The sequence below is a fragment of the Aegilops tauschii genome, chromosome 6, assembly GCF_002575655.3.
Source record: "Aegilops tauschii subsp. strangulata cultivar AL8/78 chromosome 6, Aet v6.0, whole genome shotgun sequence".
Taxonomy (NCBI): domain Eukaryota; kingdom Viridiplantae; phylum Streptophyta; class Magnoliopsida; order Poales; family Poaceae; genus Aegilops; species Aegilops tauschii.
In genome coordinates, this window is record NC_053040.3 from 23,119,070 (window position 1) to 23,135,345 (window position 16,276).

At 47.7% G+C, this 16,276-nt stretch overlaps 1 protein-coding gene across 1 annotated transcript; it reads left to right on the forward strand.

Annotated features, from left to right (window-relative positions):
- Window positions 1–969: 969 nt before the first annotated feature.
- LOC109767595 (uncharacterized) lies at window positions 970–15,176 on the forward strand. The gene is made up of 9 exons (XM_073500878.1): window positions 970–1,125; window positions 6,363–6,539; window positions 6,613–6,871; window positions 6,971–7,199; window positions 7,286–7,436; window positions 7,520–7,705; window positions 8,982–9,009; window positions 12,619–13,164; window positions 13,232–15,176. The coding sequence occupies exons 2-9, from the start codon at window positions 6,411–6,413 to the stop codon at window positions 14,908–14,910; spliced, it is 3,207 nt and encodes a 1,068-aa protein (XP_073356979.1). The 5' UTR covers window positions 970–1,125; window positions 6,363–6,410; the 3' UTR covers window positions 14,911–15,176.
- Window positions 15,177–16,276: the final 1,100 nt, after the last annotated feature.

Below are 16,276 nucleotides of genomic sequence, written 5' to 3' on the forward strand. Positions count from 1 at the left end.
AAATACCCAGACCTCTCACCTAAGCCTAACATCTAAAGCCGGAGGCCCCGACCGAGCCGCATACCGGGTCCGGGTCACAAACCGGTCCGACGCACTCACATGTGTCGTCGCCGCCATCTTTCATTGGTCCATCTTCAGAGCAGATTGAGGTGCCAACCTTGGCAGATACCTCCGCCATCGACGCCATCATGACGCCAAACAACGACCTCCACCTACGCGAGTCCATCTTCAAGCAACGGACGCAGATCCATGCTAGGATAGGGCCGCACCACCGCCGTCGCCCATCACCCACAAGCGCCACCCAGCCCCAAAGTTCCCAAAGCGGCGCCGATGCCTCCAAGGAGGGGAACTGCGCCCTCAGGCGTCGCCGTCGACGCGGCCGGCCATGGCCGATCAGGGATTTCGCCCGAACTAGACCCCGCCACCACCAGCGCCTCCTGTACAGAACCGGCGACCCAAGGAAGCACGGCCCGACGAGGATGACCCACACGCCGAATAGGGGAAGAGGGGAGGCGCCAGATCGCACGCACCGGCCACCGCAGAAACCGCCGCCGGCCGCCAACGACCACCGGATCCCGCCGACCGCGTGGCCGGGATGCCAGATCCACCGCCCGCACGGCTGCTAGCCGGCCGTGCCTTGCCAATGGAGCCGCCGCTCCAGATCCGGAGTTCCCCACGCAGAGGCAGGGCAACCGAGGCCCCGCCGCCACCATCCTTGACGCCCCGGGCTTGCCCGGCGGCTGCCTCAGGCGGCGGCGAGAAAGGGAAGAGGAGGAGGGGCGGCTAGGGAGGAGGAGGGAGGAGGAGGAGGGGTGGCTAGGGTTGGGAGGGAGGAGGAGGAGGGGCGGCTAGGGAGGCTACTCCGATGGCTTAGTACAATTTTATGTCGAAGTTGTACTAAAGTTGTGTTAATTAATCTGGATTGAAGGGAGTAAAACATTTTTAAGTAACAACTTGCGCAATGAGAGGCTACCATTTTTAAGTAGCTGGTGCTCTTCTGCTAACCAGCACTTCATATGATCCGAAGAGTATTCTTCCCGGCCGTCAACGGAAACGGGCTCTCCGGATCTGCTACATAGCATTCCGCCCCAGGCAGGAACTTAGCAGGTCTTCAATCTTCTGCAGGTTAGCCCAAACTCTTGCTTTATTTTACCTACTGATTTTCTTTCCTCAATTTATTTTCGATCCGGGTAACTTCATGGATGCAAGCTGCTTCCACCTGATTCCCTTGCAGTTTCCTTCTTTTGCAAACTTCTTCTAGTTCTGTTTCAGCGTCTCTAATTTATTCACGTATTCGCATGTAAATACAGTCAAGGAGCTGAACAAGCGCCTTTTTCTATGGATTGCAAAAATTAGGCGGTGTTCTTCTCGACTGCTCCAATCTCTAATTTATTCACGTATTCGCATGTAAATACAGTCAAGGAGCTGAACAAGTGCCTTTTTCTATGGATTGTAAAAATTAGGCGGTGTTCTTCCCGACTGCTCCAATAAATGTGTCTGCACCTCATTCCTTATTGAAAATGATATGATTGACCGATAGCACCTTCCTTTCGAGTTTGAGAAACATTTTCCTGCCCGGTTCCTTTTGCTATCCCATTTGTACAGGCTTCTTTTACGGATCTTTACCTTTTTATCCGATGTGTATTCGTTTTACATGATGCTTCTATATCCCCTGAAGGCGGCATTCTGCCTTACCTTCGCGAACGGATGTAAATGGATGGCCCTTAGGTACCCTCTAACAACTTTAGTTCAATTAAACGAACTAAAAGTTCAAAATCACATCGCTTAAAAAATTTTGGTTCCTTTGATTCAATTAAACCATTTGCACCCCTAGCTTCTTTATTACGGTTTACCCACGAAAACTGACTCCATTCTTTGTGGGCTTCTTAATTTTATTCTCCAGTATAGTTATATTGCAAACTAAGAAAAAAAAAATACACCAATGAAGAAAACAGTTTCTAGCCCAAAGGGTATCGCTATGCTCTTTGGACAGCGTATAGGCTTTTTCACCCTGTATATAATGCATGCCTGACATTTTTTGGTGGATGTAGCCGAACAGCATTTCTAGCGACATGTGTACATTTCCTCCAAAAAAAGCAACATGTGCACATCTTGTTATCCAAATGTCCACATCACATTGTTCTAAAAAGATTCTTTCTTAAACTCAACGCATTTTTTGTTTTTCTTTTTGCGGGTGAAACAGCCCATCTTCTAGCAGACTGTCTATATGCAGAGTGTCTATATTCTTCCTCTTATATTTTAGTAGTGTATTATACTAACTACCAATTCAACTACCATCTGTTCACCCTCGCAAAAAAAAAAACTACCATCTGTTCATGTGAGGCACAGAAGCTCAACATATCGAAATAGGCTCTCGCCCTGCTTTATATATAAAGCAACAACACCCAAGTTACACGGTGGAACGATACAATGTGGTGAGGTAGCCCTCCAAAACAGCAGATCCCTAAATACCTGGTGAACAGGATCGCACACAACTACATTGTCGAACAACTAGATACAGGACGACTAGAATGCAACGCTACGACACAACATAGGACCTAGCCTCCACGGAAACGCCCTCGGGAGGGGAATGCAAGCACCACCGCTGCCGAGCCCAAAAGGACAAGGGTTTTCACCCGGAGACTCGCCACGGAGGGGAAAACCACAACGAAGACTTCAAGAAGATAGCGGCACCCGCAGATGTCGTCGCCGTCGGCGACAAATTGCAGTGATTTCGCTCAGCAGCTCATCCGTGTCGCCAAGAGACACCCTGGCCAATTGCAGCGAGAACCGGCCTCCAGATCCGGATCTGGGCAAAGCCACTGCCAAGGCAGAAAGTGAGCCCGAGCCACCCACCGCTACACCCCTCGTCGTCCAGATGACCAAGCGGCGTAGCCACCACTGCCATCATGGAACCCACTGAAAAGCCACCAAACGGACCGGCCGCCTCCTTGGCATCCATGTCCCGAGACACCACCAGCCTTCGACATCACAACACGCAACCATTGTGGGAAGAACAGAAGGGACCTCCTTCCGCTCCTAGCCCGGCATCAGCCACCTAGCCTGGGTGAACGCCTCCACCGTAAGGGGCGTCCATGCCTGCGTCCCCAGTCGATCCCTGTAGACTGAGGGGGACATGAACTAGTAGCTACCGACGCCCAATGTCGAGCCCGGCCCAACACTGGTCCAGGACCTTGGCCGAGTCAAACTCGCACGCCGCCACACCTGTGGCCACTGGCGTCGATCCGACCTATAGCCTAGCAGCACCACGGGCTCCAACTCGGACCGACGTCGCAACAACAAAACAAGGCAAGAGAACACTAACGCGAAGGCAAGCCGGCACAGATTAGGACCACCGCTAGCTAGAAGGGAGCAGCGGGCCACGCCATAGCCACTCAGAGGAACCCGAGGAACTCAGCCACGCCAGGCCCGTGCTGCCGGCAACGAACCAAGCCACCGCAGCCATCCCTATCTGGTGCGGGTCGAACATGCGCAAACCAGTGAGGGCCGCTAACCAGCAGGAGCCAACCGACCTCCAACTGTGCCGCGTGCCGCGTGTCAGCCCCCTAGTGCCACTGGGTCGGCCAGATCTGGTCGGGGGCCTTCCTGCAAGCAACCTCCTGAGCTGGACCGTGCAGCCGCTGCGCCAGCCACGGGCACCAGAACACCGCCAAGCGTCGACTGATGACACCTCTACCATCCCAATCGCCCGTCGTCGCACCGCCAAGCCCCGCACCAGCCTGACGCCTCCATCGGTGGGCCATCCGGCGCCAGCCCATGGCCCCGAGCGAAAGAGGGAGTAGTAGCCCCGCCACTAGGCTCCGGTGGGGGAGGGCTGTTGGAGGAGGATCTAGGGGGACCGGTAGCATAGGGTTTCCCCCATCCGCTCGCGGGAGTGGGGCGGGGAAGGGAGGGAAAAGGGGAAATCGGATTCCACGCTTGTAAGAGCAACTCTAGCAGACCCCGCATCCTCCCGGCACGCAAAACGTGTTTGCAGTCCGCGCAAAAACGCCTTTGCGGGCCGGGGCGGACGGCCACAGTTGCAGACCCCGCATAATGGACCCGTAAAAAACGATATTCCTGGAATATCCTTTTTTACGGGTCGGCTTTGCGGCGTCTGATCTGGCGCAGCTCCTCCCGGCCCGCAAAATTTAAATTTGCAACTTAAATTGATCTAGCATAATGCATTTCTTTACTTTTGCAACAACATTAGATACAAAAGACATCACCAAATCTTTGCTAGAATAGCAAAACCAAAGAAAACAAGAACCACAAGTATGCATTTCAGAAGATTTCCATCTTCCATAAGTGCTCCCACAAGTTGGACTAATATCTTCTCCATGCATTCATTGTTGATCTGCGGATTCTTGATTTTGCATTCTTCTTTCTTCATCTTTGGTTCGAAATAAGTAGACGTTGCTTCCCCTCTAGTTGCACATGCAGCCGCATCATTGCCTTCGATTGTATTAAGGAGTGCACTAACATCTATTAAGTTTCTTTCTATCGACAAATCAATGTATTGGCCTTCCCAAAACCAAAATGAGCATCCATCGTCCTACACAAAAGAATGAGCAAGCTCGAAGTGAGCTACCGCAATTGAACTAAAGAATGAGCTATGAAATGAGCTACCGCAAGTGCACGTACCCCGTCGTTTTCGCATTTGAAGAACACACATCCGGGGTGCTTCGGCGTGCCCGAAGTGAGCCGCAGCACTTTCCGCGTGCAGTCGTCGCACTATATGAGCGGCATCGGCAAGCCACAAAGACGCTACGCGAGCGCCGAGCCCGGTGGACGGCCGGACGAATCCATGCCCGCAAACCTTCGGCGGCGGCGGGCGGACGAAGCCGTACCTGCATGCGGTGATCCGCCCTTGCCTGGGCTGCGGGAGAGGCTCCCCGACCACTCCATCGCTTGGGGCAGCAACCAGCAGCCGGAAAAAGCCAAATCTGGCGGCCCGCGATGAAGTGCCGCAGATCTGCAAATCCGGCGGCCCGCCGATGCAGGGGGGAGGGAGGGGAGGCCTCGTGCGCGTGGCGGCCTTCCGGCGTGCTCCTGCCGGCTGCTTTCGCCGGAATCTTGGGCGGCGGCCGGCGGCGGCGCGAGGGGGAGAGGAGAGGTGGTTGGTGGGGGAAGCGCGGGATGAAATGTCCCCCCACCAACCGCTTCCGCTTATATGCAGGGCACCGCAGCCACGAGGGGGAAACCCGCGTTTTTCCGGGTTGGGGTCGGGATTTTGCCGCGCGCCCTAAATTTTTTTGCGGACCGGGGCGGGATGCGGGGTCTGATCGGGCTGGTTTTTCCACCCTGACCCACATTTTGGCGGTTATTTTACGGGTCAGGGCGGGATGCGGGGTCTGCTAGAGTTGCTCCAAGTATTGTTCGTCACCGAAGCACAACATGTTCAGAAAACCTTCAATTTACAAATAATTGACAGAAATATCATATAGCAGTAGCATCCTTCGAAAAAATATATATAGCAATAGTAGTCACTACTACGAGCATCAATAGCACCTAAATAAATTCAGGTTACAAATAAGTGTGTGGACCTGCCCGATATGTGGGTTGGGTATTGACCAATTTTGGGTCAAGGTGTTACAAATAATGAGTGCATATGTGAAATTGTAAGAGGGGTGAGGGTAGGGGCGCAAATGGGCACCCTTTAGGTTATTCTCTAACCTTTAGTTCATTTGGTAGAACTAAAGAGGGTCGGAGGGTAACCAAAAGGTCAAAAAGTTGCACCTATAGGTGAGGGGGTTATTACAAATAACGACTCGCACGTATTGACTTTGTTTGTCTTAAAATCTCCGTGGCCCCAATCATAGGTGTTATGTAAGTGTGCATATGTGGTGGCGTAAGAATAAAAAACAAAACGGGAGTAAAGGAACAAACGCTACTAGATTAGCTAGTGGTGCAGTGAGATCAAAATCGACCAAAAACCTTCTTCAGCTATGAATCTAAAAATAATACTGTAATCCAATGTGAAGGTCGTAACTTTGTAGTCCGTGAGCTTTCTAGGAGTATCTCTTAGCTGGAGTTAGGGCTGTCGGCAACGCAACCATATCCTCGCCAAACCCCATACATCTTCCTCACTCTCACCTGTATTGCTTCCGCAACCACCCCCATAAGACACCAATACATCTTGCCTGGTTGGCGGTGAATGGTTTGACGGCGGCAAAGGAGGAAGATGCATGTCGACAAGGTTGTCACACGTTGGACCCCGATAGCCTTTGCTGTCAGGTCGCGTGTTGTTATAGTTCTTGTGTTGAAGCTAAAGTATTAAGTATGCCCTTCTGACATACAAGGTTAGGCATATAACTCTTTCTAACATTCATTTAATACTTTTGTTTTTTGTGTTGTTATAGAGATGCAACGTCCAAGATAGTTATTCCAAGAAGGAGATTGAAAATACCATGGCGAACAATTTGGAACATACAAGCGCGACAATGCGGGAGTTTACACTCGAGTTATTGAAACAAATTACGGACAATTTTTCTGAGGAACATATTATTGGTCGTGGTGGGTATGGAGTAGTTTACAAGGTATACTCATATGCTTATTACTTAATCTTTTAATTTTGATTGATATTCATATGACCCATCTTAGTTTTAACAGGGAGTATTGGACGATGGAGAAGAGATTGCTCTCAAAAAGCTTCATCACATTCCAGGTCTTGACGACGCGCAATTCAGGAATGAGTTCAATCACCTAATGAGGGTCCAACATCCAAACATTACCCGGCTAGTTGGCTACTGCTATAATCTAGGACATCAACGCATTAAGTGTGATGATGAATATATTTTTGCCCATGTGGAAGAAAGAGTTCTCTGCTTCGAATACTTGCAGGGTGGAAGCCTTGACAGGCATATTTCGGGTATGATGGTGCCCTGATTATACAATATTGCACAAAGAAAAAAATCATAACTTATGCATCATTTATGTATTGATAATATTTTATAAGTTTATTCTGCAGATGAATCATGTGGACTCGATTGGCACACACGTTTCAAAATTATCAAGGGAGTCTGTGAGGGATTAAATTACCTTCATAATGGATGCAAAGATCCTATTTACCACCTTGATTTGAAACCTGCGAATATACTGCTGGACAAGAACATGATCCCAAAAATTGGAGATTTTGGTTTGTCAAGACTCTTCCCTTTGGCACAAACTTATGTCACCATTAAAATTGTAGGAACACTGTAAGTTAATACCTCATGATAAATAATCAAAAAAAAAAAGAAGAAGAAAAACTAGGGAAATAATTTAACAAATATATACCATGCAGTGGATACATGCCACCGGAATACATCGAGAGATACCAAATCACATCGAAGTTCGACGTATTCAGTTTGGGTGTTATAATCATACGAATAATAGCAGGAGATGAGGGGTACTCCAAATGTGCAGATATGTCTTCGCCAGACTTTCGTGAGCATGTACGGAGTATATATTTATATATATTATATTATGAACAAATATCCTTTTTCCACCTTTTTGCAATTATGCTACAACTTTGTAGGTACGTGAAAACTGGGAAAAACGAATGGAGGCAACAATGTCATGGCATACATCAGAGCAAATTGAGATGTGCATCGAGATAGGATTGAGATGTGTGGAGCTCGACCGGGAGAGAAGGCCTACTATAGCTGAGATTGTCGATGAACTGAACAAGGTTGATAGTGCAGAAAGTTCACTTGCAGGCCAGGTATACATATTTTAATGGCCTGTAACCACTATTAATGTGTTGTTGCCAAACTATACGCATCCTCTGCCACATCCTCGAATTAACTACTAGCTCCCAACTCATCCTAATTCTCTACTCTTTTAATTTAATTATGTTGTTCTTCCTTACCCACTTTTTTAAAAGTTCTACCACTATAATTTGTCTCCTCGTATATTTTAAGGAAGCCATTAGCAGATGAAATTTTGATAGTTAATATATCTGTTATAAACAGATGGGCATGGATAAAGTATCCTCATGAAAGTGTGCTTATATTTTCAGGTGATAGGTTAGTCAAAATGTACGTATGTATTATACTAGAAAAGTATAATTGATGAGAAACCTACTTTTGTCAAACAGATCTAACCATATATATGCATGCTTTCTAGGAAATCATCTACTACTATTAACAAATGGATGTACTATCTCCGTCCGGGTTTACTTGCCCCCTCGTATTTTGGGTCATATTTTTATCATAACTTTAACTAATGAAATATAAGTTATATGTAGTAAAAATAATAATATCATTAGACAATATATTCAAATACGAATTGAACAACAAAATTTTTGGTGTCATGCATTAATATTTTGCTAGTCAAATATGTGGTCAAAGTTTGACCCAAAATACAATGGGGTCTAATAAATCCGGTTGGAGGTGGTAGTAATTAGTAATAAGGTACTACTCCCTTCGTTCCTAAATATTTGTCTTTCTAGAGATTTTAACAAATGACAACATACGGAGCAAAATGAGTGAGTCTATACTCTAAAACATGTATATATACATCCGTATGTGGTAGTCTGTTTGAAATCTCTAAAAAGACAAATATTTAAGAACGGAGGTAGTACAAGTTTCCTTGAAATTTAGCTAAAGCCCCCCCCCCCCCCCCCCCCCCCCCCCCCCAATTTTTTTGAACTATATGTGTGTGTGCGTGGGCGAACGTGTGTGTACACATATCCGTTTGATATTTTTAAGTCCTGACAACACTTTCTGTGAAAGGAATTGTTATAGTGGTATAGAAATATCAAAATTACTGGCATGACTCCTCGACATTTGACAAATTTAAAGTAGGGCACCTGCTATTTCATGCAAATTTTCCAACCAGTCATTAGTCAATGGAATGTGCTTTAGGTAAGTCTCAGACAAGATGTTGTTTCTTACGACTAATCAGCTGTTAAAACATATTTTCCATTTTGTATGTGACCGACAAGAGGCCTCTAAGAACAAGAACTGAAGACTTAAGTTTTGTTGTTTCACTTGCAGGTCACCAAGAAGAAAAACTTGTACTCAGGTAAGACGTTAAGAAAAATTTGACTAGCTATAATCTAGATGGTAATCACAAATTGGTGTTGCCTCGATCGTTTTTTCACTTCACTTACCATAGATACAATTAAATTCATACATCAACTATGGCATTATTGATCTGGCAATGGCATGAGCACATTAGACTTGGTTAACTCACCGGTGAAGATTGTGTGACGAGGTCCTTATAGTGTGGTCTCAGACCACAATGTGGCAGCGGGGATAGGATAGGATTACATATGGTGTGACTGGCTACATATCAGTGCTCTAATCGAGAACAATGGAGTACCATTTTGTGCTACTTATGAGTATTAAATTTGTCAAACAATTAAGTTAGTTAATATTCTACTATTTGATTTTTGTAACTGTATAGGATATCAAGGTTAAGAAAACTGTTGATTGGGTCTGATTATTAGGAATGGCTGAGATTGGTGGTTCTAACTAAACTAATATTTTTATTAGGTCTAGATAGAGACCATATGCATTGCTGCGGGAATTGGTTGCAATTATTTCAATGAGATTTTGTTGCATTAAAATTACTATTTGGATTAACAGAATTGAAACTAAAATACATATAATTTATTATATTGAATTATTGTATACTTGTGGATTATTTTATTAAATATGAGTATCATGCATGTTGTGTGTTAATGTCGGTCTTTCTCCACACATGATGACATAAGGCTGGCCATAGTAGTGGTATCTTAGCCGGTATCATGCACTTGAAAATAGCAAACATGCTGATGTGGCAGAGAATTAAAGAGGAGAGAAGGGGTTAGAATAACATAGGTAGATATTGTATCATATTAAATGCTATGTTACTTTGTGTCATGCATGACAATAAATAAGGTCATCTATGATACTACTCCCTCCATTCCGGTTTATAGGGCTTATCTCAAAATCTTAGTTTTTGCATTTTATAAGGCTCAATTTGGTTGTTCCCCATCACAATTTCAGGTTCCAAGGTGCATTAAATAATTGCATGCAAGTATTAAGAGAAAATTGACCAATGCATGTACTTTATGCATGCATGCATTGCAATTAATACATTGGTAAACATAAATTTTTGAGGAAAACAAGAGCATTAATTGGGTGCTTTTGCAAATTACAAAATGTATTCCACCACTCACCATCTACCTTGGTTGGTGAGATTTTGAATTGAGCCCTATAAACCGGAAAAGAGGGAGTATGCACTAGTATGAAGTGGTAGTATCATACACTAGTTTCATGTGCATGATTCTATTATATGATACTCTCCACTATGAGTAGTCTAGTGAGTTGGAATAGTTGCATGTTGTGAAAATTAGAGTAAGTGTGGATCAATCATTTAGGTATATATAGGATGTATTTGGAGGAGCATTATTTATTTATAGGAACCAATGAACTGTCCTTCAGTGTCCAAGTTATCTTTCCTTCGTAAGTGTGCTATTGGATTGACTTTGGTAATATATATATTAAAATGATACTACATTTGTTTTGTCTATTTTTTGAGAAAATGATACTACATTTGTTAAATTGAAAATTTAGAGATACACGTGGGTCTTATAGACTGTAAGAAAGGGAGTACCTATAGCTTTAAGGATTGAATCTAGTTCTTAAGCCGATTAGATGACAGTCAATTCAGTTATTTAGCTTCTATAAGTTTTATTTAGAATTTTTAGCTTCTATAAGTTGCACGTTAGTTTAAACCATGCAAACAGTACACAATCACTGCTTTACATCGATTGCAGCCAGCCAATTGGTCACTACATCCATGTTTAACAGTTTAAGAGGAATAGGAATAGTGATTAGAAGCAAATGGTCGGGAAGATATTTCGTCTATCCCGGCCTATAGTACCCTTCCAACAGTTCACGGATTTCAAGAATAATACTGCGTACAGTACGAAACATTTATGTGGTAATTAAGAAAAACAGTCTTAATATTCGAACACCTTGGTGAATATTACTTTGTGGGAAATGGTTGCAAATTTACTTTGTTTGATTTGGTTGTATGTAATAAGGATATTTTGATCAATAATATTAAAACTGATAATATATATGATTAATTATATTTGATATGTTAGTTACGATAAAGGGTTTCGCCCCGCTTTATATTATAAAGCAAACATACGATACATCCAGCTCGCTGGGGCCGCGGCACAGATATGCCCAAAAGAAAACATAAGAGAATGAAAGAGAAATAAATGCCGACACCGGCAGATCAATGAAGAAAGGAAGACCGACAACCGCTGCACCCTCCGACGAAGTACCACCGCGCTCCCAGCATCTCGAAGCACCGCGCACCAAGCAACACCTTCAAGAAGGAGTGCGACGACGTCGCTGCTGTTGCCCGAACAAGTTCTAGGGTTTCCCCGGGTACGCGAGGGATGGTGGGGAAGGGATATACCCGACGCCCCTCAGGAAGGTTCGATGGCGCCCTCAAGCGTCACCGCGTCGGTGCCGGACAAGCCGACAAGAATTTCTTCCGATCCACAACCACCACCACCACCCTAGGCACTTCGAGGTGCACCACCCCAGCAGCCGCCTACTAGCTTGTGCCACCACGGTTACCGGACAACCCTCCCCGCCTCACTAGAGCTGTCAACACGAGGCCTGGGGCGAGCAAAGGGACCCCGGCCACGGGAGCGACCACAACTCGACCGGGGGGAGAGGACAGCCTCCACCGCCGCAGCGGAGCCGACCGGACGCGGCGACGAGGACTTCCCGGGCCTCTATGGCCTGGCCGGGCCCACATGGAACCGGACAGTCCTATCGCCACACTGCAACTCACCAACCGAAGAAGTCCTCACCGCCTGAGACCGCCGCCACCATGCCACCACTAGGGAACGACGCCACCGAGCATCGAGCCACCGGCCCGCCCCAACCCAGATGGGGCCCAAATGGGCCCAGATCTGGGCAGGCGGGCGCCGCCACCCACCAGCGCAGCCGCGCCGCCCCACGGCCAACAACCGCACCACCGCGTCAAGAGCCACTGTGGCACGCGGCGTCACCGCCGACGGGCCACATCTACGCCGGCCGAGGAGCACTGCCGTCCGAGCATGGGGGCCCGCGCGCGAGGAAGGGCAGGCCCGCCTCCGCCAGCACCACGCTGCCGGCCCGGCGGTGCTCGCTGGGGGCGGCGGGAGGAGGGAGGAACGGAGCGGAACCTGGAGGGGAGCGACGGAGGGCCCCCCGGTCGCCTCGCCCGGGAGGCGACGCGGGGGGTACGGGGAAGGGAGGAGGTGGGGGGGAGGCTAGCGGCGACGGCGGGTTCTGGCCTTGGCGGCAGCTCGGCACGGGGGAGCCGCCAACGACGACGCGGGAACCCTAGGCGGACGGGGGGTCGGGGATGATGATGGCGCAATGGTTTGAATTCTTTGATATGTTAGTTAGGATCAACTATTTATATTTATTTAATCTACGTAGCATAATAAAATGCAAGCAGCCGAGTCTTTTCACTGAATGTTGTGGACATTTTTTCATGCATGGTTGCAGTTAAGAGAAATATATTTGTGAGGATTAAAATTTCTATTTTTGAGGATCGTGAGGATTAATTATTTAATTATAAAAGAATATGGTCGTTTTAGCCACTAATTCCTTCTTCGCTGCTCGATTGCAGAGCGTCGAGGCAGAATCGTTTTCTCAACCGCCTACAGGCCCCCAGTGCCATTCGACATATTCGCCTGCCCCTTCTCACCTTCGTGCACTAATGAAGAGCTCCACCTCACTGATGGTGTGTCCTACAACTACAACGGCTGTTCCATCCCTCCCGCCGCATTGAAGACCCTCCTCAAGAACCCCAAGTTGGCAGAAGAGGACGGCACCACTGATGCCGACGTTGATGCGGGTCACGTCTCTGGTCTCATCTTTGTCTCTGAGAGGAATGACGGCCTAGAGATACTCCACATCGCTCTGCACTTTAATGTGGACAGCAGGGTCAAGGTATTCGCGCTGGCCGACATCTTCGGCGCAGCCAACTTCATTGGCCCGCGCCTGGAGGACAGTGGCTGCATCGGCGGCGGATATAATGTGGGGTCTCGCATGGTTGGCCACTCTCTCATATACACCTCCACCAAGGAACCGGTGCAGCAATGTCGCAGTCCCTGGACCGTCGTGTACAAAACCAACCTTTCAACAGGCAAGACCGAGCGCCTCACTCCACAAGGTATATATATATATATATATATATACACTTCATACATTTAATCACACAATATGTATGGCATGTGTAGGTGTCTTCGACTTGAGCCCCGCTGTGTCGCCGTCCGGGAAGATGGTAGCAGTGGCGTCGTTTCAAAGCAAGAGTTGGAATGGTGAGATCGAGAACCTCAAGACCGACATCTATGTTATGAACGTTGATGGTGAGGACGGCCTGGGCCGGAAGCTACTCATCAAGAACGGAGGCTGGCCATCATGGGGCAGCGACAACATCATCTTTTTCCACCGAGGCACCGAGAAGACCCTTCCCTTCAACATGGTTGAAACGGCATGGGGTGTTTTCCGGTACAAGATCAGTACCGAGGAGACCATGGAGGTGACTCCAAAAGAATTGGACGCGGTGACTCCAGCGGCCATCAGCGAGACCAAGGTAGCGGTGGCGACCATCCGCCAGAAGTCCAGATTTGACAACGTCCGCGTTGAGGTGCAATACCGGCACATCGAGATTTTCGACACGAATAATGCGCCGGGGATGCAGCCGGTGCAGATCACTCAGAAGACGAGGCCAAAAACGGACCACTACAACCCCTTCGTGCGGGACAATGGGGGGCGCATTGGATACCACCGGTGCAGGAGCGACCTCCTGCAGCACGGAGACCACATCCCCTCGAACTTGCACAAGATTGTCTCCCCGGTGAAGGATGTCGGTTTGTATCGGGTGTCTGGCTTGTCTCCGACCATTTCCAAGGACGGCTCCAAGCTCGCCTTCGTCGACGGAGAGTTCAAGGCAGTGTGGGTGGCCGACCACCGAGGGCTGCGCATCGTGTACGATTACAGGGGCCCACACAGAGTCTTCTCCCCTGTGTGGAACCAGAACCCCGACAAGGACATCCTCTATGTCTGCATTGGCACCTCCTTCAACGCCGACAAGACGCTGGAGATCTACGCCATTAACAATGCATCTGGTGACGTGGTGCAGCGGCAGAGACTCACCTATGGCGGTTACAACAACGCGTTCCCATCGAGCAGCCCAGACGGCAGCAAATTCGTCTTCCGCTCGACAAGGGATGGCGGTGTGAAGAAGTACAAAAATCTCCACATAATGCTGGAAGCAGAAAACGGGCAATCCGGGATTGGTTGGGAGACGCGGCTGACCAAAGGACCATGGACAGACACCCACTGCCAATGGTCCCCGACAGGCGACTGGATCGTCTTCTCGTCGACGCGCGGCAAGCCCCGGGACGCCGACGAGCTGGACAACGGCCTGGACCCGGGGTACTTCTCCGTGTATCTGGTGAAGCCAAGCGACCCGATGGTGGTGATCAGGGTGATGGACAGCATGGGCGACCTCGGCGGTCACATAAACCATCCGGTGTTCAGCCCAGACGGGAGGAGCATCGCCGTGACGGCAGACCTCGCGGCTGTGTCCGTGGACCCGATCTCGCTGCCCATGTTCATGCACGCGGTGCGGCCCTATGGCGACATCTTCATGATCGACCTCGACACTGACAACTTGAAGAACATAAACAACTTCATCAAGGGGTTCCGCCGGATCACGCACAGCAGGTACGAGTGCGGGACGCCGGCCTGGACGACAACCTTGATGGCGACGGCGACCGACCTAGATGCGCAGGCGCAGTGGAACATGCTACCGAACACAACGTATACACCGGCTTGTCCGTACGTGCACCTTTACGGGGGCGAGAGCTGGCACATGACAGGCCACCTCTTCATCCCCAAGAGGAGTTGCTGATCAATTTCTGAGTAAGTAGTTTAGGTACGTTGCTGATTTAGATGCCTCTGAATTGCAGTTCACCGCTGGTCGAGGTGTGCATCCATCAATAAGTTGCAGCATGATAGCCAACTGCTGGCTATACGATGTTGTCATGTCAATTTTTGATAAAGGTTGGATTTTATTAACTCAAAATGAAGCATCAAGAAGATACAAATACGATGAGTACACACCCAGCCTCTGCATAGCTAGGATGTACATAGCCAACCCAACGCGCACACACACAAAAACACGCGAACAAATAGCAAAACCATATAAGACCAAAATTATCTATATATCTATCTATCTATCTATCTATATCTATCTATCTATCTATACCTATATTAATTTCAGACTTCCTAAAAATTCCCACATTAATTAGATTTTATGAGCCGTTAATCTGGTGGGACCGAATTATTACGGTGCAGATTTATTAGGTTATAGAAAAAATATTATGCCCTACACAACTTGCATGACGCTACGCCAACAGTTTGCCCATATAATCTGGAAAATCAAGCACATCCCCGCCGCCGCCTCCCCATTGATTCCGATCTGGCCCTGACCCATGCGCCATGCCTCCTGTTTGCCCATAATCCTAAAAATCAAGCACCCAGCCTCCTCCTCCCAAGATTCCAATCTGGTCACGCCTCCTGTTTGCCCATAATCTGAAAAATCAAGGACCCAGCGGCCCCCTCTCCATTGATTCCAATCTGGCCATCTTTCCTCTACACAACGCCGTCAGAAAACAAGATTCATGGGATGATGCAGCGGAAGCCTCGAAGGAAGCCATGAGATTCTCAAGGTTTTGCTTGAATTCGCCACGATCTTCTTTCCCAAGCCACATCTCTTTCCAGAAGGAGTCTGCTTGCTAGGATAAACCGGACTTGAGGGATAGATACACGTACATCTCCATCCGTCTCCAATTTTCTTCTTTACCTTCCACCAAGTACGTACTTATTAATTCTCTCCGCCTCTCTCTTATTCCTGTTGCTCATGATATCTTTCTCAGATTACGTGTGGCTTATGCTTTTTGAGGTGCTTTTGATGTTTTCTTCATTATTTTCATTTTCATTATATCTTTGTCAGATTACGTGTGGCATTGGCTTTTTGAGGGGCTTTTGATGATTTCTCCATTATTTTAATTTTCTCAGAAATTGTGTCAGTGCCAACCTCATTGTTGACAGTAAGAACCGCAGATTTGGCAAGGATCAAGTGAGGAATCAAAATCATTACCACTGGCCTAGCATTGATATTACTACCGACATGCTACAGCCAATTGCTTTGGAAGAACTAGATACATCCTTAGTTTCTAACCCAATACATGGTTTATACTGGCAACTGGCATGAT